Genomic DNA, 23274 nt, shown 5'->3' on the forward strand with positions numbered 1-23274 from the left:
AGATAGAAAAAGAATACAAGTCGTAAAAATGGATTATCTAAGGAGAGCGTGTGGTATATCCAAAAAAGATTACATCAGGAATGAAGATATTAGAAGGAGGACAAATACTGTATATTCCAGTGTAGATAGAATTGAAACGAGACAACTTGTGTGGTATGGTCTCGTGAAACGAATGAAAGAAGATAGATGGCCAAAGAAAGATTTAAATTACTTACCACAACAAAGAAGAAGAAGGGGAAGGCCTTCAGTTGCCTGGGAAGAAAATGTACGGCACATCATGAGAGATAGAGCCATCAAAGAAGACGAATGGATGAACAGAAAAAGATGGCGGTCGAAATGCGAGAAGCGGCAGAGGCTGTAGGAACATCGCTTATAGATAGAAAAACATTAGAACATTTTTGAAAAAGAAGTTGCTGTTTAATGAGTAAAAGTATGAATACTGAAATAAACTTTTTTTTTTCTAAATTAAAAATTTTTCACAGTAGAAAAAATAAAAATTGGAATTTACTTATTGTAGTCCTGTCGCCAGGGGGGGGCGGGGTACAACGGCCTCCTTAATTCAGATGGACTTACCCAAGTTTTTTTTATGTATTGTGACCCATACAACACGAATTTTTTGGGTAACAGTTGATCCGGATGTCGATAAGATTGTTGAACTTGAGGAATTACATAACAGCAATTTTTCGCAAAACAAAACATTTTTTTGTATTGTTTGGGTGATTCTCAGCAAAAAATGATCTTACAAGTTTTTTCGTAGGATGCATAGTTTTCGAGATAAACGCGGTTGAACTTTAAAAAAATCGAAAAAGTGCAATTTTTGAACCCGAATAACTTTTGATTAAAAAATTATATAGCAATTCTGATTACTGCATTTGAAAGTTCAAGTCAAATTCTATTGATTTTGATTATTTGCATTGCTAAAAATTAAGTTTTTATGTGTTAAACAAAGCCATAAACACATAGTGTTTCCCGTGACCAATGCATGCGTTTTAATGTACGTAATCTATGTACGTAGAAATTGTCTGTATGCGCGCCTACTCGTTGGATTTTAAATGAGAAATATATTGAAAACATCATTCAATCACTATGTGTTTATAGCTTTGTTTAACAATAAAAAATTAATTTTTAGCAATGAAAGTAATCAAAACCGATAGAATTTGACTTGAACTTTTAAATGCGGTAAGCAGAATTGCTATTTTATTTTTCAATCAAAAGTTATTCGGGTTCAAAAATTGCAATTTTTCGATTTTTTGAAAGTTCAACCACGTTTATGTCGAAAACTATGCAACCTACGAAAAAACTTGTAAAACATTTTTTGCTTAGAATGACCGAAAAAATACAAAAAAGTGTTTTGTTTTGCGAAAAATCGCTGTTATGTGATTCCTTAAGTTCTTTGTTTATAACAATCTTATCGACATCCGGATCGACTGTTACCCAAAAAATTCGTGTTCTACGCATCAAAATACATAAAGAAAATTTGGGTAAGTCCATCTGAATTAAGGAGGCCGTTGTACCCCACTGGCGACAGGACTATTGGTAGGTAAATATAAATTACAGGACGTGTTAAAAATTAATTCCTGACTAGGTCAAAAGCTTTGCTATAATTTATGAAGCACAGATATGTTGCGATGTTAAATTCTCTGTATATTTCTATAATCTCTTGTATGATTAACCTTTGTTCTCTAGTACCACGTCCAGGGACGAAACCAACTCAATTCTCCGCAATTTCAGGAAGTAAAAAGGGCTTTATGATCTCTAGAATTATGTATAAAAGCATCAATAAATAGGGTTACCATAATTTATTAGGGCCAAATCAGGACAGACTGTGAATTTGACTGTGTTGCTACCTCTACATTGTACATAATATATTCGAAATGCATATGGCACAATTAAAAGTACAGCTGTTTTAGGTCTGGATCCCGCGTATGAAAAAAAAGTTGATTAATAGCAAGCTGAAAATTTGGTAATATCTTAAGGGTGTCTAGTCAGATAAACTTTGATATATGGGAACACTGGAACAGGGGCAGTTTTAATTGTGGAACAGGTTGAAAATTTGGAACGGTCACACCACGAAAACGGCACATTTATTTTGTCCGACAGAACAGACTTAAACTGTCCGAACAGAGATTAAACTCTCATGCAAAAATCAGACTGCTATATTTATCACCAAATGGGCGTTTTAATGAGTGGAACATGTAGAATATGTCAAATGACAGGAATTATGACAGATGATAAATAGCAGTCTGATTTTTGCATGAGAGTTTAATCTCTGTTTGGAGAGATTAAATCTGTTTTGTCGGACAAAATAAATGTACCGTTTTCGTGGTGTGACCGTTCCAAATTTTCAACCTGTTCCACAATTAAAACTGCCCCTGTTCCAGTATTCCCATATATCAAAGTTTATCCGAATAGACACCCTTAAGCTATTAACAAATTTTCAGCTTGCTATTAATCAACTTTTTTTTTCATACGCGGGATCCAGACCTATTTCGCTACAATATGCAACTAACATCGAAAATCTCTGCCAGTTTAAAATACATATACACCTATGTTTTAACATACTTTAGACCTAAGGTGCTGCGCAGGATGATATTTCCCACCGCTGGGCCTAGGCCTAGCATTTTCCATTTTTTTTAGTAAAGAAAAAATCAGGACATTTCTCATATCCGGACGCCAATCCGGACATGTCTTTCAAATCCGGACATATGGTAACCCTATCAATAAAAGACATGTCTGTCTCTCCCTTTTTATGTACGCGGATATATAGGGTGAGGCAGATAAAGGGCCTATTAGAAATATCTCAAGAACTAAAGGCAACAGAATCATGAAAATTGGAATGAAGGGGTTTTGAAGAGTGATCTACAGGGTGGGGCATTAGTGTGACAAAGTCCAATTACTCGTTTGTCGTAAGAGATACGAAAAAAAGTTATTTAGGTAAAGGTTGGGGCACACATAGTACCATGATTTAAAAATATTTTCAAATATACAGGGTCGTCCGTATTGACAGGGTGACACAAACTTATGTTTTTTTAATGGAACACCCTGTATATTTTTACAGTTTTGAATTCTCCTCGATGTTTCCTTTCTTAAACTATATGGTTTTGTAATATTATACGAGGTAGTTTAAAAGTTAATTACGTTCTTTTGTTAATTTCGTAGCAAAATCTACACCCTGTAGAATTTTAGTGATTTGACATCAAATTTTTATTTTATGTTCAAACGATTTTTAATATAGTCTACTACTGTTAATCATTAATAGTATAGCGAAATGTTTAATTTTAGTTTACAGGGTGGGTCGAAACTCGGAATGAGTATTTTCTGAGTTTTCTTAAATGGAACACCCTGTATTTTAGTATTGTAGTGAAATTATATTTTATGGTACTTTTTTATTTCTTAAGCATTCCCTATACCTAAGTGCTTTAATTTGTAAGTTATTCGTCATTCTTTAAGCAAACATTAATTGCAACAAAAAATTACGTAAAATTTCATTAGGTAGCCGTGAAAATATCCAATCAAAAGTAATTTTTCGAAAAAAAAATACATAATAATCTAATCTGATCCTTAGTTTATTAATATTGGATGAGATATCCAAATACATTCTTAGTTAAGGTTGTTGGTGCTTAAAATATGAATCAAACATACAAAATTCTGCCTAGTTGGCTATGACACAAAATTTGCTTAAATATTTGACATTATACTATTTACATAGTTTCAGTTGATTTGATACCATTACTAATATTAATTTTTCGAATGAGGAACGGATTAAAATGGCTTTGTGCTAGGAGAGTATAACAAAAATTAGCTACTAGCAATAAAAATTTATCATCAGCAGTTCCCTGATAGACGACAACCAAAAAGAGAAACTTTTGAAAGTATACTAAAACGGTTTCAACAGACTAGATACTTAGATTTTAAGAACGATTATACTAATATGCAGATCCTCAGTGACACGTGACACTAAGGATTACATATAATTGCTGTTTTCTTCACTTGCAATAGTTTTTATTCGAGCAGATTTATCATAATGTAAGTGATCAGTCCGTTGAAACCGTTCTAGTATATTTTTAAACGTTTCTCTTCTTAGTTGTCGTCTCTCAGGGAATTTCTAATGAAAAATTCTTATTGCTAGTAGCACATTTTTGTTATATTCCACTAGCACGAAAACCTTATTAGTCAGTTTCTCATAAGAAAAATACATATTAGTAATGGTAACAAAGCAACTGGATCTGTAAAAATAGTATAATGTCAAATTTTAAAAGAAATTTAGTGTCATAGCCGACGAGGTAGAATATTGTATGTTTTTATTAATATTTTGCGCACCAACAAACTTAACCACGAATTTATTTGGATATTTCATCCATTAGTAATAAATTAAGGATCAGACTAGATTATGATGTATTTTCTTTTCCAAAAATTATTTCTGATCAAATATTTTCACAGCCACCTAATAAAATTTCACGTAATTTTTCTTACAATTAATATTTGGCTTAAAGAATCACGAATAACTTACAAATTAAAGCACTTAGGTATAGGGAATGCTTAAGAAATAAAAAAGTACCATAAAATATCATTTCATTACAATACTTAAATACAGGGTGTTCCATTTAAGAAAACTCAGAAAATACTCATTCCGAGTTTCGACCCACCCTGTATAATAAAATTAAACATTTCGCTATACTGTTAATGTTTAACAATAGTATACTATATTAGAAATCGTTTGAACATAAAATAAAAATTGATGTGAAATCACTAAAATTCTACAGGGTGTAGATTTTGCTAGGAAATTAACAAAAAAACGTAATTAACTTTTAAACTACCTCGTATAATATTACAAAACTATATATTTTAAGAAAGGAAACATCGAGGAGAATCCAAAAATGTAAAAATATACAGGGTGTTCCATTAATAAAAACATAAGTTTGTGTCACCCTGTCAATACGGACGACCCTGTATATTTGAAAATATTTTTAAATTATGGTACTATGTGTGCCCCAACTTTTACCTAAATAACTTTTTCTCGTATCTCTTACGACAAACGAGTAATTGGACTTTGTCACACTAATGCCCCACCCTGTATTTAATGAAAATATTTTCATCTATTTTCTACTTCCGGTTATACCGGAAGTTGCTTATAACTTCGCTTTTTTAAATGGGACACCCTGTATATTTTTACATTTTTGCATTCTCCTCGACGTCTCCTTTCTTAAAATATGAGGTTTTATGTTATTATACAGGGTAGTTTAAAAGATAATTACGTGTTTTTATTAATTTCGTAGCAACTTTCACACCCTGTAGAATTATAGTACTTTGACACCAAAAACTCTATTTACGTTCAGATGATTTTTAATATAGTCTACTATTATTAAACATTATTAATATAGCTACATATTGAATTTTAGTATACAGGGTTGGTCAAAACACGGATTGAATATTTTCTGAGTTTTCTTAAATGGCACACCCTGTATTTTAGTATTCTAATGAAATGATATTTTATGGTACTATTTTATTTTATAAACATTCCTTATACCTAACTGCTTTAATTTGTGAGTTATTGGTGATTCAAGCCAAACATTAATTGCAACAAAAAATACGTGAAATTTTATTAGGTTGGCCTTGAAAATATTCAGTCACAAATAATTTTTCGGAAATAAATACATATTAATCTAGACTGATCGTTAAAATTCCCAATAATGGTTGAGCTATTAAAATACTTACGTAGTTAAGATTGTTGGCGCGATTAACAATTAAGCACAAATTAAAGCAATTAGGTATAGGGAATGCTTAAGAAATAAAAAAAGTAACATAAATATCATTTCATTACAATACTAAAATACAGGGTGTTCTATTTAAGAAAACTCAGAAAATACTCATTCCGAGTTTCGACCAACCCTGTATACTAAAATTCAACAATTAGCTATTCTAATAATTTCTGACAATAGTAGACTATATTAAAAATCATTTGAACATAAATAAAGTTTTTGATGTTAAACTACTCCAATTCTACAGGGTGTTAAAGTTGCTACGAAATTAATAAAAAAACGTAATTATCTTTTAAACTACCCTGTATAACAATACAAAACCTGATATTTTAAGAAAGAAGACTTCGAGTAGAATCCAAAAATGTAAAAATATACAGGGTGTCCCATAAAAAAATGAAGTTATAAGCAACTTCCGGTATAACCGGATAATAAATAGATGAAAATATTTTCATTAAATAGATCACTCTTCAAAACCCCTTCATGCCAATTTTCATGAGTCTGTTGCCTTTAGTTCTCGAGATATTTCTAATAGGCCCTTTATCTGCCTCACCCTGTACAGAGAGGATCTAAATTATGGAATAAATTAATTTTCTCTAAAATGGACGACTTTGGAGAAAAATCCTGAAACAGGTCCATTTTTATTTTTAAATTACAATTGTTTGGCATATATTTCATACTAGTGACGTCATCCATCTGAGCGTGATGACGTAATCAATGATTTTTATTAAATGGGAATAGGGGTCGTGTGGCACCTCATTTGAAAGGGTGTTCAATTCTCTATTCAGTAATATAAACGATATCATTATTTATACAGGGTGACCAAAAAAATTTTTTTTTAATTAAATTAATTGACGCGAAAAGAAGAATGTATGTAATTTATTTAACTCAAAATACATTGTACGGCTGTCAGTAAATAGAAAAAATATTTATTTCACAAATAAACATTTCTTTTCGCTTAAATTAAATCACAAAGAGCCTCCCACCTACCTCTTTGCAGTTTGAACATTTAATTTAAGCGAAAAGCAATGTTTATTTGCCAAATAAACATTTTTTTTCTATTTTGTGACGGCGATATAATGTATTTTGAGTTAAACAAATTGCATACATTCTTCTTTTTTCGTCAATTAATTTAATTCAAAAATTATTATTTTGGCCACCCTGTATAAAAATAGATATTAATATTTATATTACTGTATGGAGAATTGAACATCCTTTCAAATGAGGTGCCACACGACCCCTATTCTTATTAAAAAAAATCATCGATTACGTCACCACGCTCAGATGGATGACGTCACTAGTATGAAATATATGCCAAAAGATTGTAATTTGAAAATAAAAATCGACCTGTTTCGGGATTTTTCTCTAAAGTCGTCCATTTTAGAGAAAATGAATTTATTCCATAATTTAGATCCTCTCTGTACAGTGATTTTGTCCAATCTTCAAACCATTTACCTGTCTCCCAGACTATTTGACTTTGATATATTATATCCACTCCAACTTAATCTAGGACCCAAATCATTTCATCCAAATAAGAATGTTATCTCGACCAGCAGCTTCATGACTTTTTTGCCTCATAATTGCTGCTTTAACTTCACTTTTGAGTACCTACGTTAGGTTCTGTCTCAAAACTGTCATCTTCTTCGTCTTCTTGTTGTGTTGTGATGGGCTGTCGGTGCTCTCCTCCATCGTCAATTGTCCACAATATTCTTTCCACCTGTGTAAAATATCTTTTGTAGAAGTGAGTAGAGTTCCATTACCGTCTTTCGTAGCCAAGTGGTTTGATGTAAAGGAACTTGTGGTGTGATTATTGAATTTTACCACAAATAAATTTTATAAATTTTTGGCTAGTGTACCAAACTACATATCAGTTCACACAACTTCATGTTACACTGTCTGCGTTGGTATACTGCAACAACTGACCAAGTCAAATTTTGTCAGTTTTGAGTTAACTTTGACTAAGTCACTAAGAACCGTTGTTAGTTTTACCAGAAAAATTGACCAGGTCGTTTAAACGTAATACAACCGTCAAACAAAACTCGTCTATAATGACTATGTGCATAAGACAAGTTTTTGTTACATATAAAACTAAGTCAACTTAGTCACTTTTGGCTGTCAGCAAATTGCACTTGTCCGTTTATTGCGTATCGTTAGTTTATGATTCAGAACTGTTTAGACTTTAAAAAGAGTACGATATTTTATACTTTCACAGTAATATTTATAAAGTATATTGCAAATTTCACCCTCAGATGTGTCACAACTATACTATTCTTTTAAATTGTGTGTTTACAACTTTATAATCTATGAAGCGGCACCTCCAAATAATGCGCAATGTTATAATTGGACAGAGATTAATGGTCAACGTGGAAGCTCTGAAATTGGAATAGCATTGATCAAGTGGATAAAAACTCTGCAATCACATGATCAAAAGGCATCACAGAGATCAGTTTATATTCTGACTTATCAGAGATTTTTATATTCGTTCATTGCCGCATTAATTTGTATGTTGTTGTAACACACACATTAAGATTTTGCAGCATAATTTTATGGAAAAAGGACATTCGTACATGGAGGTAAACTCAATGCACAGTGCCATATAGTCTGTTAATAAAAATGTTGCCATTTTTACAATGAACGATCTGTTGAATATTTTCAAGCTAGCCCGTTCTACAAGACGCAACAAAAAGACGGTGGCTACAGAGTTGAAGAATTACGGTTTTCAGACTTTTTCTATCTTAAGCACAGATGTTCTTAAAAAACAGAGACTAAGATTAAAATGAAAACAAATTATCGTGATTAAAATTAAAAGTTATGCGTTACTTTTAGAGTATGTGGCAAGATCAGAGCAGCTGTTATTCCTAAGAACATTCCAATGTTATAAAAAAGACTTTTGTCTACACCAGAGCAAAATAAAAACAGCCCCCTTGCGTAGAAACAAAATTATTCCGTAAGAGTTCCATGAGTGGTATAAAGCGATTCCAGTAGTCAAAAAAAGTTTTCATACCGTAACCAGCTTCTTCTGAAAGCGACGACACAGAAACTGATTAGATTTTAATTTTTTTTTATGTACAGACCGTAGTTAATAAATATAATTTCCTAATACGGTGTTGCTTATATTGACCAAGTCAAATTTCTAATTTTTTTCGACAACAAAAAGTGACCAAATACAATTTTTTTTAATTGTTCAAAGTCCACAATGTTTAAATATCGTGGTTAAAAACTAAAGTTTCTAATACACAGGATATCAAAATTGCAGTCATAAATAGCTAATATCCGATTTTATAAACAGCTTCCAAGTTAAACTTTAATTTCTCGAAAACAGTAATTTTTGACTTGGTCAGTTTTTGCAGTATGCCGACGGTCTGGCTCTACTGTCATTAGTCCGAAACGCTTTCACACCTGTCACCTGTAATCAGTTGGCTTTCACCTTTCTCTTTGCGAAGACAGAGAAATCAACTCAACCACCTACATGCTTGTGGTATAGTCATATGGTGCCTTGAGGTCTACCCTTTAAATTTCACTCATCGCCAGGGTTTAATAAATAATATGCCAATGTAAGACCTTTGGTCGGCATTTTAAGGGTTTTAACCCATGTATTTTTGGTAGCTTAGCATGTAGAGCTTGTAAGTATAACCTAATTTTTTATCTTGGTCATCCTTTAAAAAAATTTACTCTTGTCTTCACTAATTATGGTTATACTTATTTTAGGCTTAGAACACTGATGATGCTCTCTTTAGAGCGAAAACGTTCTGTATTTTAATGTAGCCCTTTATTGGGCTTTTCAAACTAATATACCTTTAACACAGAAGATTTTTTCTTCAATTTTTGTAATTAGTGGTATACAGCCAGCTACAGGAAAATTTTTCCTTGTTTATTTAGTATGGCGTTTATTCTTACAACGATGGATTTTATTTTCAATCCTATTGGTTCGGATTTCATTAGGTCTCTTAATTTAATCCCCCAATTTTTAACCCTATTTGCAGTTACATCATTGTTCATCTGAAACAAGGTCTAAAATGGCGCGTATTTCAATAACGACGCAACTGCCCTGTGGTGGCTCAGCACATAGTTACTGTTCTGTCGTTTTTGTATCATCTACACAGGATATTTTAGAAGTAGAATAAACAGGAATGGGTCTTCTCATTTCCTTCAAGTACTTGTTATAATTCATATAAATATTGTAATATATCGTAAAAGCCCTATTGAAAAAATTTGCAGTTACGTCAGTTTTCTTTAGGGACAGCGATAATGTCGTGCGATTTTGTGTTCGGACTATAAAAATTGATTTTCTTTATTTCAGAGTTTTAAATTTAGATGTAAATGTTCAATATATTTGTAAAATGTGTAAAAAATGCAATAAACATTTATTTACCTGTGTAGGATCTTTCTGTCGAGATTCTCGGTCAGCATAACTTAGATACTCCCATTTAAAGACTAGATTCCAATCAAACCCACCTCGTAAATCGGCAGATGCACCAATATACTGAAAAGTATCCATACTAATAACATCTATCACAGGACAAACAACCCTAGTGGGGTCCTGAAAAAAACCAAGATTTTTAATTAATGCTGTAATCAAATCAGATCTTTTGAAATATTTGGGGTCAATTTTGTTAAACCCTTTTTACTGGTCTAACTATTAAGCTTGTAAAGCCTCTTATTAGTCCAGGTTGTGAGGCCACTCATGTGTGAAAAATTTTCTGATTCGGTTTCTTTGCGTATTCCTGTCCAAAAATGTCCACTTTAAACACCCTAAAGGGTGCCAAGCAAAATTTTTGAATAGAAATTGTTTAAACAATTTTTTTAAACAAACGCCAAAAAACACCCTTTTTGGCTCGGAAAACATTTTTTTGGGCTTTTTATGTCATACTAAACTAAATAAAAATCGTCTTTTATTTTTCTTAAGACTTGACAGTTTTGAGTTGATACAAACAATTTACACTCCGAAAAATAAGTGTACGCATTTTTGAGGCTTAAAAACTCATACGTAAATTATTATTTTTGAAAAAATAGTAAAATCCTTTATAAAAGGTATAATATTTAAAATCCCTAAAAAGGGCTACATCACAATCACATAACTAGTTTTCCACTGGTTTACCAGTCATCATCAGTGCTTACGTGAAGTTTACATGCTAACCACCAAGATATAATTTACAAAAATATTAGGGCCAAAGCCCTGTAAAAGTAATCCGTTAAGGAAACGTCGATTGAAAATACTAACTTAGGCGTAAATGTTTTAGTCCAGAAAGCCACTGCGCATCCGCTAGGAAAAATATTCTAATTCGGATTTTTTGCACAGTCTTATTCAAAAAGGACTCCTTTTAACAAATTTGCATGTTGCCAGGACCAAAACGTGGTCAAAAATTTTTTAAACGTTTTTTTTTGTTTTTTTCCAAAAATAATTTTTTTTGCATGGAAAAAAGTTTTTTTAGGTTTTTTGGATCATTCCAAACAGAAAAGGTCTTTAGTAACTTTTCTCTAAAAATGATAGTTTTTGACATATAAGCGATTAAAAATTGAAAAATTGCGAAATCGGCCATTTTTAACCCTCAAAAACTATGTGAAAAACTGAAAATTTGAATGTTGCCAAGGTAGGTAGATATTCTTTAAACTGCAATTGATGAAATCCCGAAGAGTTTTTTGCAATACAATATTCAAAACTCCTTTGTTTTTTAATTGCTAATCAAGCGTGCGCGACACTATTTTCCACCGACAGTATGGTGCAAATGAAAGGAATAAATTCGTTATTTCGTAAACGGGCGACTTTAAGGAAAAATCCCGAAACAGGTCGATTTTTATTTTTAAGTTATGATATTGAGGCATATATGGTATACTAGTGACGTCATCCGTCTGGGCGTGATGACGTAATCGATGATTTTTTTAAATAAGAATAGGGGTCGTGTGGTAGCTCATTTGAAAGGTTCTTCAATTCTCTATTCAGTAATTTAAACATTTACATAATTATTTATACAGGGTGTCCTTCTACTTCTTTTTTGTCAAATAATTTAATTTAATAAACATTTTTTGGACACCCTGTATAAATAATTATGTAAATGTTTATATTACTGAATAGAGAATTGAAGAACCTTTCAAATGAGCTAGCACACGACCCCTATTCTCATTTAAAAAAATCGATTACGTCATCACGTCCAGATGGATGACGTCACTAGTATACCATATGTGCCACAATATCATAACTTAAAAATAAAAATCGACCTGTTTCGTGATTTTTTCTTAAAGACGCCTGTTTACGTAATAACGAATTTATTCCTTTAATTTGCACCATACTGTCGGTGGAAAATAGTGTCGCGCACGCTTGATTAACAATTAAAAAACAAAGGAGTTTTGAATATTGTATTGCAAAAAACTCTTCGGGATTTCATCAATCGAAGTTTAAAGAATATTTACCTACCTTGGCAACATTAAAATTTTCAGTTTTCACATAGTTTTTAAAGGTTAAAAATGTCCGATTTCGCAATTTTTCAATTTTTAATCGCTGATATGTCAAAAACTATCATTTTTAGAGAAAAGTCACTAAAGACCTTTTCTGTTTAGAATGATCCAAAAAATCTAAAAAAAACTTTTTCCATGCAAAAAAAATAATGTTAGGAAAAAAACAAAAAAAAAAAACGTTTAAAAAATTTTTGACCACCTTTTGGTCCTGGCAACATGCAAATTTGTTAAAAGAAATCCTTTTTGAGTAAGACTGTGCAAAAAATCCGAATTAGAAAATTTTTCCTAGCGGATGCGCAGTGGCTTTCTGGACTATTTGAAATATTTGCTAATATGCCCCAGGTAACATCTGAACAGTGATTCGACTTGTTCACTTCCACCATGTGAACAAGTCGAATAACAGCTCAGATGTTTCCTGGGGCATATTATCAAATATTTCAAATATCCACGCTTAAGTCAGTATTTTCAATCGATGTTTCCTTAACGGATTACTTTCACAGGGCTTTGACCCTAATATTTTTGTAAATTATATCTTGGTGGTTAGCATGTAAACTTCACGTAAACACTGATGATGACTGGTAAACCAGTCGAAAACTAGTTATGTGATTGTGATGTAGCCCTTTTTAGGGATTTTAAATATACCTTTTATAAAGGATTTTACTAATTTTTGTATTACATGGTATACAGCCAACTACAGGAAAACTTTTTCCTTGTGGATTTTTATTATTTTTGAGGTTGCCCAATACCTAAATTGAAGTTTAAACATTCAGTTTCAAGGTTCTGAATAGTAATCGAAGCTTATTTCAACTTAGGCCGTTCTTTTTTAATTGTTAATTATGCTCGATTTTTATCCGAATTATCCCTCGACTTTTAGCCGCCGAGGCATGCTCTGTGTCTATGTCGCACTTACACATATTATACAAAAAAAATTCATAAAAATATTTGATAATTATTTACCAAAATTTTGTAATTTGTTATTAATATACCTAATACAGTAAAACCTCCGCTAACCGAAATAATTGGGGGGAAGGCCGTTTCGGATAACAAGAATTTCGGTTAAACATAACATTGTTTTTTGTATTCTTCTTGTATCAAATTACATAGTATTATTGGCCAAAGTTGGTATTAAAAAATACTATGAGGTGATTTCGTAGTGTGTTGTATATTTAATTGCGTTCTTTAGTTGTATAAAAGCAATGTTGACGATGTTGACCAATTAACATCGAATTATTTCCGTTTGGCGATAAAAAATTACTTTTATTGACGAAATTATTGAAACTGTATCCGTTTCGGTTAAACGATGTTTCGGTTAAAAAGGTTTCGGTTAACAGAGGTTTTACTGTATTTAAATAATTTATTTTGTTATTAAATTTTTTTATTTAATAATAATTTATTAATATGTATTAATGAAAAATAACCAATATTTGTTGGGAATTTTTGCATATTATGTACGTATAATATTGTTAAGTGCAACAGAGACGCATCATATAGAGCGAGGCGCAAATATCGAGTTGACGCGCATAACTGACAATTAAAAACCAACGATATAAATTAAACTAAATTAGTCTGTAGAATCTTAAAATTGAATGTTTAATCGTCAATTTAGGCACTTGGCAACCATGATAATTTACATGAGTTTTCAAGCCTCAAAAATGCTTATTTTTGATTTTTCGGAATTTAAATCGCTTGTAATCCGAAATCTATCAACTTTTCAGAAAAGTGATACCAGACCTTTTTTGTTTAGAATAACCCAAAAAATTTGAAACAATATTTTAAGGAACATCAAAGGTGTTTTTTTAGAATTTATTTAAGACAAATTGTATAAACAATTTTTGCTCAAAAATTTCGCCCAGCATCTTTCAGATTTTTGGACAGGAAGCCGCAAAGAAACCGGATCAGAAACATTTTTATTACGGGAGGGGTCTCACAACGTGATCTAATTTACTTCAGTCTTTGTAAACATGAACCCATGTTAAGTAGATTAAATTACTGCATGTTTATCTTTCACGTAATTACAATCCAATTTTATGGGAAGCTAGGAAGAAAATGTAGGTAGGTAGTTAATATACTTCTAAGGTAAAATGTTGATTACTTTTAAGCACTGCAAATATTTACTTAATATTTAGCGTATATTTTAAACCAGAAATAATATGATGTTTTATTAATTAATTAATTATAATGTATAATATATCAAACTGTAGTGAGGGTAATTAGTTTTAAAACATTAGCATCTTTAAAGTAATTGAACGCTGTCTGAGGCAATTTTAATAGTACCTACGTTCTTTAACGGTAAAATATTGCAAAACCTCTAAATTTTAAAGAACCGCTTGGATTGTCATAAAATTTGGCATACACATAGCTAATAAGTCAAAGAAAAAAAGTGATATTGTGCCGATATGTGCTTTTGCCCCGGGGGTGGTTTTCTATCGGTATAAAAGTCTATCGAATGGTACTAAACATGACCCACCACGGAGAGGGGTGGGGGGTAAATTTAAAATTTTAAATACAAACCCCGCGATATTTCGCAAAATGAACATCAGATTGAAAAACTGCAAAATACACTTTCAAAATGTTTTTGAAAAATCTATCGAATGGTACCAAACACGACATCCCACGAAGGTGGAGTGGGGGGTTACTTTAAAATATTAAATGGGACCCCAAATTTTTATTATTTGGATTCTTCACGTAAAAATAAGCAACTTTTATTCGAGACATTTTTTCGAGTTATGGATAAATGGCGCTATAATCGAAAAAAACGATTGTTGAAATGGAAAATTTAATTAAAAAGTGAAAAGTCTCCACTAAAATGAAAAAAATTTACTGAACTTTTTTTGGTTTTAGGACCTAATAATCACAACCCAATAGGTTCCCATAACGCTGGAGTAACTGAAAATTTAGCATACTTTGCTCCCCTACCATTAGCACTTTATGTGTAGAATTTTTCTTTAAGTTCTCTTAGAAATAACGCTTGACTGCAATTTTAGCATCTTGCCGCAAATAAATCAGTTTTTATTAAACATTGCACGATTTTTGCCATTTTTGCAGCCAATTTGTAGCTGAAGTTGTATACTTTCACAAGTCGTACTTGATATGTATACTGGATGAATCGTACAATCGATAAGAAGAAGTTTTAACCGTTTTCGATCGTTTGTAACGCGATTTTTAACGTTTATTTTTGAATATTAGGCTCTAACAATGAAAATTTCATAGTCAATGGAAGTACCTAATAAATTTTATTGACCTCACGAGAATCATAAAAATATTTAACAGCCTTATAGAAACTGGCTTCATTTGCGGAAAATGCAAAAATTGCATACAAAAACTATACTCTTCTTGTGATTTTTATCGATAGGACACTCTGTGATCAAAACACCATCACTGTATCAGAGTGCCCAATAGGACAACCTCATACAATGGTATGGCATTTTCAGGGTACAAGGTTTCTCCCCATATAATAATCTGACGCGCTCGAGTAACTGCAAAATTCCCCGCTTGGGATCTCCTACCTTTATATAAAACGTCAGGCTATTAGAGAGAACACTTACCCATGTATTTACTTAATTACTTACTATTTAATTCTTTATTTTATCTATTATCGTCTTCGGGGTATCTACATACATATATAATTTTTATGATATTTTAAATGCAGTTTTATTGTAAAACCTGCATTAAACCATTTAGTGCAGTCACTGAAGGTTTTCACCTCCGATTTCGTTGAACCTCCATCGATTTTCATGAAAATTGGTGAGTAATTAGAGGATACCTCAAGGAACAAAGGTGACATGCTGCCAACTTGCGCTTTTACCCTGGGGGTGGATGCCACCCCTTCTCGGGGGTGAAAATTATTTTATTAAAAATAATACCATAAGTCGATAGAGGAACAAATTATAAGCAAAATTTGTTATATAAAGTTATTAAAATAAATCAATACTTTTTGAGTTATTAAAGACCACAGATTTTATTTTTTCGTAAAAAAATGCATGTTTTAAATCGGTTTTTCACGTATAAATAGTGTGACCAACTAGCCCGAAAAATCCGGGACATGGCCCGAATTACGAAGTCGTGTCCCGGAGTCCCGGGCAAGGCTTCCGGGCCATCCGAATTTTCAACGTTTTGGTAAAATTCTATTTTGAAATTTTGAATACGTTATTCTTCTAAGAATTCACATCAAATTGAATTGGTGGGACAAAAAAAAGTCGACAATTTCTAGAGTGTAATACTAATATCACATCCAAAACGCATGCATTTTATATCGTGGTATTATAGTTCTATGAAAACTAAAACGGTGGACTTTTTTTATTTCTGTATTTTAATTATCGTCTTCTGAAAAAAAAATGGCCCGACTTTCATTGAAATGTCCCGGATTTCAGGTATTTTTTTCAGCCTTGTCCCGGATTCGACTGAATTGGAGTTGGTCACACTACGTATAAATCAAAAACTATAAGCTTTTACAAAAAAGTTATTATTACTGAAATTGAAGATAATAAAAAATTGAATACATTCCTCATATAAAGAACTAAACTAATGTTAGTTCAAAGTGAGTTATTGGCAATTGAATGTGTATTTTTTTCGGCGAGTATGTAAGCTTAAATAACGGGAAAACGATGCAATGTATAAAATATTCCTGCTAAACATTTGTCAAAGTACTTCGGAATACCTATCAAATGAGCTTCAGAACAAGGTAATAGCGTCAAAATTAAGCAAGTTATAATGAAAATAAAAGAACCGTTTCGAATTTTTTAGGAAAAAGTGAGAAATAAAACATACGCAATTTCCACAAAAATTAAAATTTATAGTAATCCGTACAAGAACTTCTTTATATAAGTATAATTAATGTTTTCGATAATTTTGACCGGTTTAGAATGCATATTTTTGAAAAAAAAAAAGATATAATTTAAAAAATCATAATTTTTAAAATTATTGTAATTCTCATATTCTTTTGATAATAACTCCAAAAATACTCAATACATTATGTAAAAAATTATATATAATCAAATTTTAGTTTTTCTGTGCCAAATATTTTACCTGTTTTACTATTTCTATAGGGTAAAAAATAACAGATAGAAACGTTTAAATCTTAAATTTTGCCGTGGGAACCATGCAACCGGGGTCATTTAATCTTTTATTTTTAAAAAAGTAAGGGGTTTAAAAGATTAGATTCAACGTGCTTAAATAGTACTTGGAATTAACTTTCAAACAGTTTTTAGAACCTGATATTGTAAACATAAGCGGAGTTATTAAAAAAAAAAACAATAACATTTTTTGGAAAAATTTTTAAAAGATAAATTTTGAAAAAATTTTGGAGCATAAATTTTAACGCTATCAACATGTTTGGGGGCTCATTTGATAGATACGTTTAAGTACTTTGACAAGTGTTTAATAAGTTTATGTTATAAAATGTATCAATTCCCGTTATTTCAGCTTGAATACTTAGAGTTTTTTACTCGCCGAAAAAAATATGCATTCAATTACCTATAACTCACTTTTAGTTAACAGTAAAAGGTTTTTCTAGTAAGGAGTTTATTTCATTTTTTATTAGATTTAATTTTGATAATAATAACTTTTTTGTAAAAACTTACACTTTTTGAGTTATTGATGAAAAATTGGTTAAAAACATGCATTTTTCTCAAGAAAAAATTAAATCTTTGATCTTTAATAACTCAAAAAGTTTTGATTTATTTTAATAACTCTATATAACAAATTTTGCTTGAAATTTGTCCCTCTATCGAATTATAGGGTTAATTTTAATTAAATAATTTTCACCCCCGAGAAGGGGTGGCATCCACCCCCTGCGTAAATGCGCAAGTTGGCACCATGTCACCTTTTTTCCTTGATATATCCTTTAACCACTCACCAATTTTCATGCAAATCGATGGAGGTTCAACGAAATCGGAGGTAATAGCTCATATCCACCTTCAGTGACTCCACTAATTAACTTAGTTATAACCCAGAACATAGTTGTCAAATTATAGTAATTGTTAAAAAATATTTTGATTCATATAAATGACAATCTTCTTTTTTTAATTCATGTTAAAAATATATTTTTTCAAAATAATAACTATCATTTGCAAAAACATAAATTACACAGATGATGAAATATAATTAGGTACTATTTTTTGAATCAAAGACACCATGAAATAAAAAAATTATACATCTGTTGTAATATAATTACTAATTCTTGAAGCAAAGGAGAATTATTACATGGAATAAAAACTATAATTTTGTGGAGATACGCTTTGCAAGAATGGTCATATTAAATGTTTTATTCTGTTGTTATTTCATTCAACGTATTTCATTCCAGTTAAGATAAAAAAGTAAAAGAATTACATACTCAAATATTTCTTGTTTATTCACCTGAAGAACAAAGGAAATATGACGTCTAGAAATATAGAAGAGTAAATTATGCCGGTAAATACATTTTACTTGCATCCATGGAAGAATTTCATTTGGTATGCAAACTTACTGCAGGTTTCAGGCATAATACATACAGGGTGGAGCATTAGTGCGATAAAGTCAAGGAGGAGTAATTCAAATTTACCGCGCCGTAATGGTTGTTTGTAATTGGTCCAAGCCCAGGCAAGTTTACTACACTGTTACAGTCGGAAAAATGAAAGATTACCCATGAACGATCATATCAATCACTTATTTTGTATTTTTTGCTGTCTTTTTCTATAAATAACAAACGTTTGTTATAGAAAAAGACAGCAAATACAAAATAAGTGATTGAAGTCATTTGTTTCGAGCTTCTGTCATATTTCGTAGAATCCGTGTATATTAATATTATACACAGATTATACAGGGTGTCCCGAAAAGATTGGTCATAAATTATACCACAGATTTTGGGGCCAAAAATAGATTGACTGAACCTCACTTACTTATATACAATAGTGCACACAAAAAAAGTTACAGCCCTTTGAAGTTACAAAATGAAAATCGATTTTTTTTCATATATCGAAAACTCTCAGAGATTTTTTATTGAAAATGGACATGTGGCATTTTTATGGCAGCAAAATTAAAAAAAAAATTAAAGTGAAATTTGTGCACCCCATAAAAATTTTATGGAGTTTTGTTCCCTTAAACCCCCCCGAACTTTTGTGTACGTTCTAATTGACTTATTATTGTGGCACCATTAGTTGAACACTATGTTTCTAAAACTTTTTTGCCTCTTAGTACTTTTTCGATAAGTCAGTGTTTATCGAGATATTTTGAATATTTGTCGAATCCACCACATATTTGTATATAGATAAGTACGGTTATAGAGACCTGTTAATAATATGAAAATTTATGTATAATTTACATTTTTAGGTATATTTTGAAAAAGAAGCTACATCTCGATAAAAGGTGACTTATAAAAAAAAAGACTAAGAGGCAAAATTCTTAAAAACACTGTGTTTAACAAATGGTACCACAATAATAGTTTAATTGGAACGTACACAAACATTTGGTGGGTTTAAAGGAACAAAACCCCCATAAAATTTTTACGTAAATATATTGGAAAAGAAGCCGCATCTCGATAAAAACTGGCTTATCGAAAAAATACTAGGAGACAAACAAGTTTTAACAACGTTGTGTTTATCTAATGGTACCACAATAATGAATTAATTGGAACGTACACAAAAGTTTGGGGGGATTTAAGGGAACAAAATCCCCATAAATTTTTTATGGGGTGGACAAATTTCACTATAATTTTGTTTTAAGATGTTCCTGCCATAAGAATGATACATGTCCATTTTCAATAAAAAATCTCTAACAGTTTTCGATATATTGAAAACAATCGATTTTCATTTTGTACCTTCAAAGGGCTGTAACTTTTTTTATGAGCACATTTGTACTAAGGTAAGTTAGGTTCAATCGAACTATTTTTGACCCCAGAATGTGTGGTATAATTTATGACCAATCTTTTCGGGACACCCTGTATAACATACGACAGAAGCTCGAAACAAATGACAATCGATGAAAAACCCTATTCTTTCATTTTTCAGACTGTATGACATTTTGACACTAATGACATTTATAAAATTTTGACACATGCAATTGGCATTTCATAGGTTAATTAAGTTGTTATATCAGCGTTTTTTGAGTTTTCTGTGTTATTCCTTTAATTTTTAGTCTGATTTTATATAAAAACGTTATTTGTTTTTAGAACTCTTTAGCGATGTATTAGTATAATATAATATTTATGGATTACCTACTTTCGAAGCCCGACATAATCAACCAAAAAAAAGATGTATTTGATGATTTTTCTAGTGACCTTGGGTGTGAATCTGTCTTTTTAGTTTACTTTTTTTGGTTTAAAAACAAACCATAGTTTGTCATAAGAGATTTTATAAAACCTGTATCACACACGTTATCACCTATGGAATAGAATAACGGGAAGACACCAATAAAAACAAAAGTATGCTACATACAACCGAAATGAAGACACTAAGGGCAATATCAGGAAAAACAAGAAAGGGCAGAATAACACACAATCTCATCAGGGAACAATGCGTAGTACCAGGTAGGTTGGGATCGTGTCTACCCCAAAATCCCGACAGCCAAAATCCCGACAGCCAAAATCCCGACGGCCAAAATCCCGACGGCCAAAATACCGACACGCCAGAATCCCGACAGGCCAAAATCCCGACACGCCAGAATCCCGATAGGTTTGTTAAGTTCCTTTTTAATATATATAATTACATTTATTTCTGTTTTTTTGTTTATGGCCATCTGTTTTTTATTTTTTGTTACTAAACAAAAGTATTTACCATTTAATATGAACTAATTTTCTACTAAATAAACTTTCTAACAAGGGTATATGAATTAAATGATTTTTTTTTGCCAATATATAGTCCAATAATATATTTATGTACATATAATCATATCCTGAATTCAAGTTTACTTTCATATAACAGATATTATCATGTCACTTACAACCTTCCATTTCAGTAAGTATAGCTTTTATATTTTAAAATAAAGTGTTTAATAATTTCTTCTTTTAAAATACATAATAATTAGTACTCGTCACCCGTACTTATTAGTAAGTAATTAATTGTTCAATTTCAATACTCTATTATCTATAATATGATTTGGTTTTGCCTTTGAAAAGGAAACAATAAATATTCAAAATGAACTGGTCGGGATTTTTGCTTATGCGAGGATTGTTGTGGATTTTGGCCTGTCGGGATTCTGGCGTGTCGGTGTTTTGGCCGTCGGGATTTTGGCTGTCGGGATTTTGGCTGTCGGGATTTTGGGCGCCACCGATTGGGATGGGGCAGACAAAGGCGAAGAGAATGGTACAATGATGTGAAAACGATGGAAGAGCAAAAACTACAAATAACTGCACTTGAAGAAAACCAGTTGGTAAGACAACTCCGGGAGATCACCAAAGAGATGAGAAGATATATTAGCCAGTCTAACTCTCAAGAAACAAGCAACGGAATTAATAGATCGTCAGATGCACAACAAGTCCAAGGAGACATAAAAAATAGCAAAACAAGTAAAGAACGATATGGAGCCAATATGCTAACGTACTGGTACTTTGTGAAAAGTAATGAAACATAATATAATTCAAATATTTAAACAAATATGTACTATTTCGCTAGTTTTAGCCTGACCCCAAATAATAAATTTATAAATCAGTAGGTGTAGGTAAGTACACATAGTTCAGCCGTCAGAAATTTGAATTCTAAAAACGAGACAGACAAGCAGAATTTCGCTGAGAATGTCAATTTTGTGACGACCTCGAAAAAGAGGCAAAAAAAGTTCAACTCCTGCCCTCGGGTTTTCCCCTAAAACTCGCCCAAGTAGGTAGGAAAATGAAAAACATCGATTTACTAAGAATCTGTACGCCGTCCGTAGCAAAACTGATTTAAACAAGACATGTAGATGACATAATTTTGAACAAAAATGTTTATTAGAACTTTTTGTGTAGAATGAACCGTTGTCTCAGAAACAACGCTTGAAGCGATTAGCGATTTTTAATGTCAGTTAGGCCTGCCAAATCAATTTTTGAAATAAAATCTGTATCAATTCGATATCTTTTGATCAGAGTGTCCTACACAAAAATCAAAATGCGTTTTAAACGTGAACAGTGCAGCTTTCGTATAAAATTTTTATATTTGGTCGCAAATGAAGTTTCTACAAAGCTGTTAATTTATTTAAGGGCTTTTTTAAACGTGCATCTTTGTCATAGACGATTTTTATAAGATCAATATAATTTATCGCTTTCACTGACCGGACGCTGTGGAATTTCTATTGACAGAGCCTAATCTTGAAAACCCATAAATATGAAATTTCGATCTTGAGTTTTGACAACAAATTTTTTGGCATCTGGATTCTGCTTAAAAAACGCTAAATTTAAACTTTTACATTGCGAACAATCTCACGTAATGGAAATGCTTCCACGAAGACAACGTTAGGTGTAGTTTGTAGCCGAAGTTGTGTTATTTCGATTTTCGAATAACGTAATAATGTAATCGAAAAGACGCAGTTTTAGACGACAAATGTTGCCGCGGCAACAACTGCAACTGCCGCTTGCAGTTACTGTTTGACGTCTGCAGTCGTTGTCGGAATCGTTCCTTTAGATCGTTTTTAATGTGAAAGTTTAAATTCAAAGTTTTTTAGTCATAATTCAGATGCCTCATATTTGTTGTCAAAATTTAAGAAGGAAATTTTATGTTATAGGTTTTAAAGATTAGGCCCTAGCAATGGAAATTCCACAGTGACCAGTCAATAAAAGTGATAAATTTTATTGATCTCAAGATCGTAAAAAGCGGAGAAACAACAGCTTTATAGAAAAAAGGAAAAGACAGTATTTGTTTTTATTTGATTCAGAGTTGGACCACAATCTCCAGATAGCTATTTCTGCCTCTCAGGCTTTATCAATGGAGCTATGTAGTCACAACTCTGAATCAAATACTAACAGGCTGCCTTATTTAAGGGAAATTACCGCGAACGCAATAATACTCCAGGTAAATAAGGCAAAAATATACCATGTTCGAGACACTTGAGCAGCCAGGTTGCAAATGGGTTTTTTGGGTACTGTATACCTAATACATTATACATACAAAAATGCCCGTCACAG

General features: G+C 31.7%; 1 protein-coding gene across 1 annotated transcript in view; it reads right to left on the minus strand.

Moving 5' to 3' along the window:
* The window catches only part of LOC126881231 (polypeptide N-acetylgalactosaminyltransferase 2), a 94496-nt gene that overhangs the window by 24677 nt on the left and 46545 nt on the right, over positions 1 to 23274 (minus strand). The window contains exon 4 of the mRNA XM_050645375.1: positions 10129 to 10296. Within this exon, the coding sequence (XP_050501332.1) occupies positions 10129 to 10296 (168 nt within the window). The remainder of the gene's footprint in view (positions 1 to 10128; positions 10297 to 23274) is intronic.

Source organism: Diabrotica virgifera, chromosome 3 (assembly GCF_917563875.1).
Source record: "Diabrotica virgifera virgifera chromosome 3, PGI_DIABVI_V3a".
Taxonomy (NCBI): domain Eukaryota; kingdom Metazoa; phylum Arthropoda; class Insecta; order Coleoptera; family Chrysomelidae; genus Diabrotica; species Diabrotica virgifera.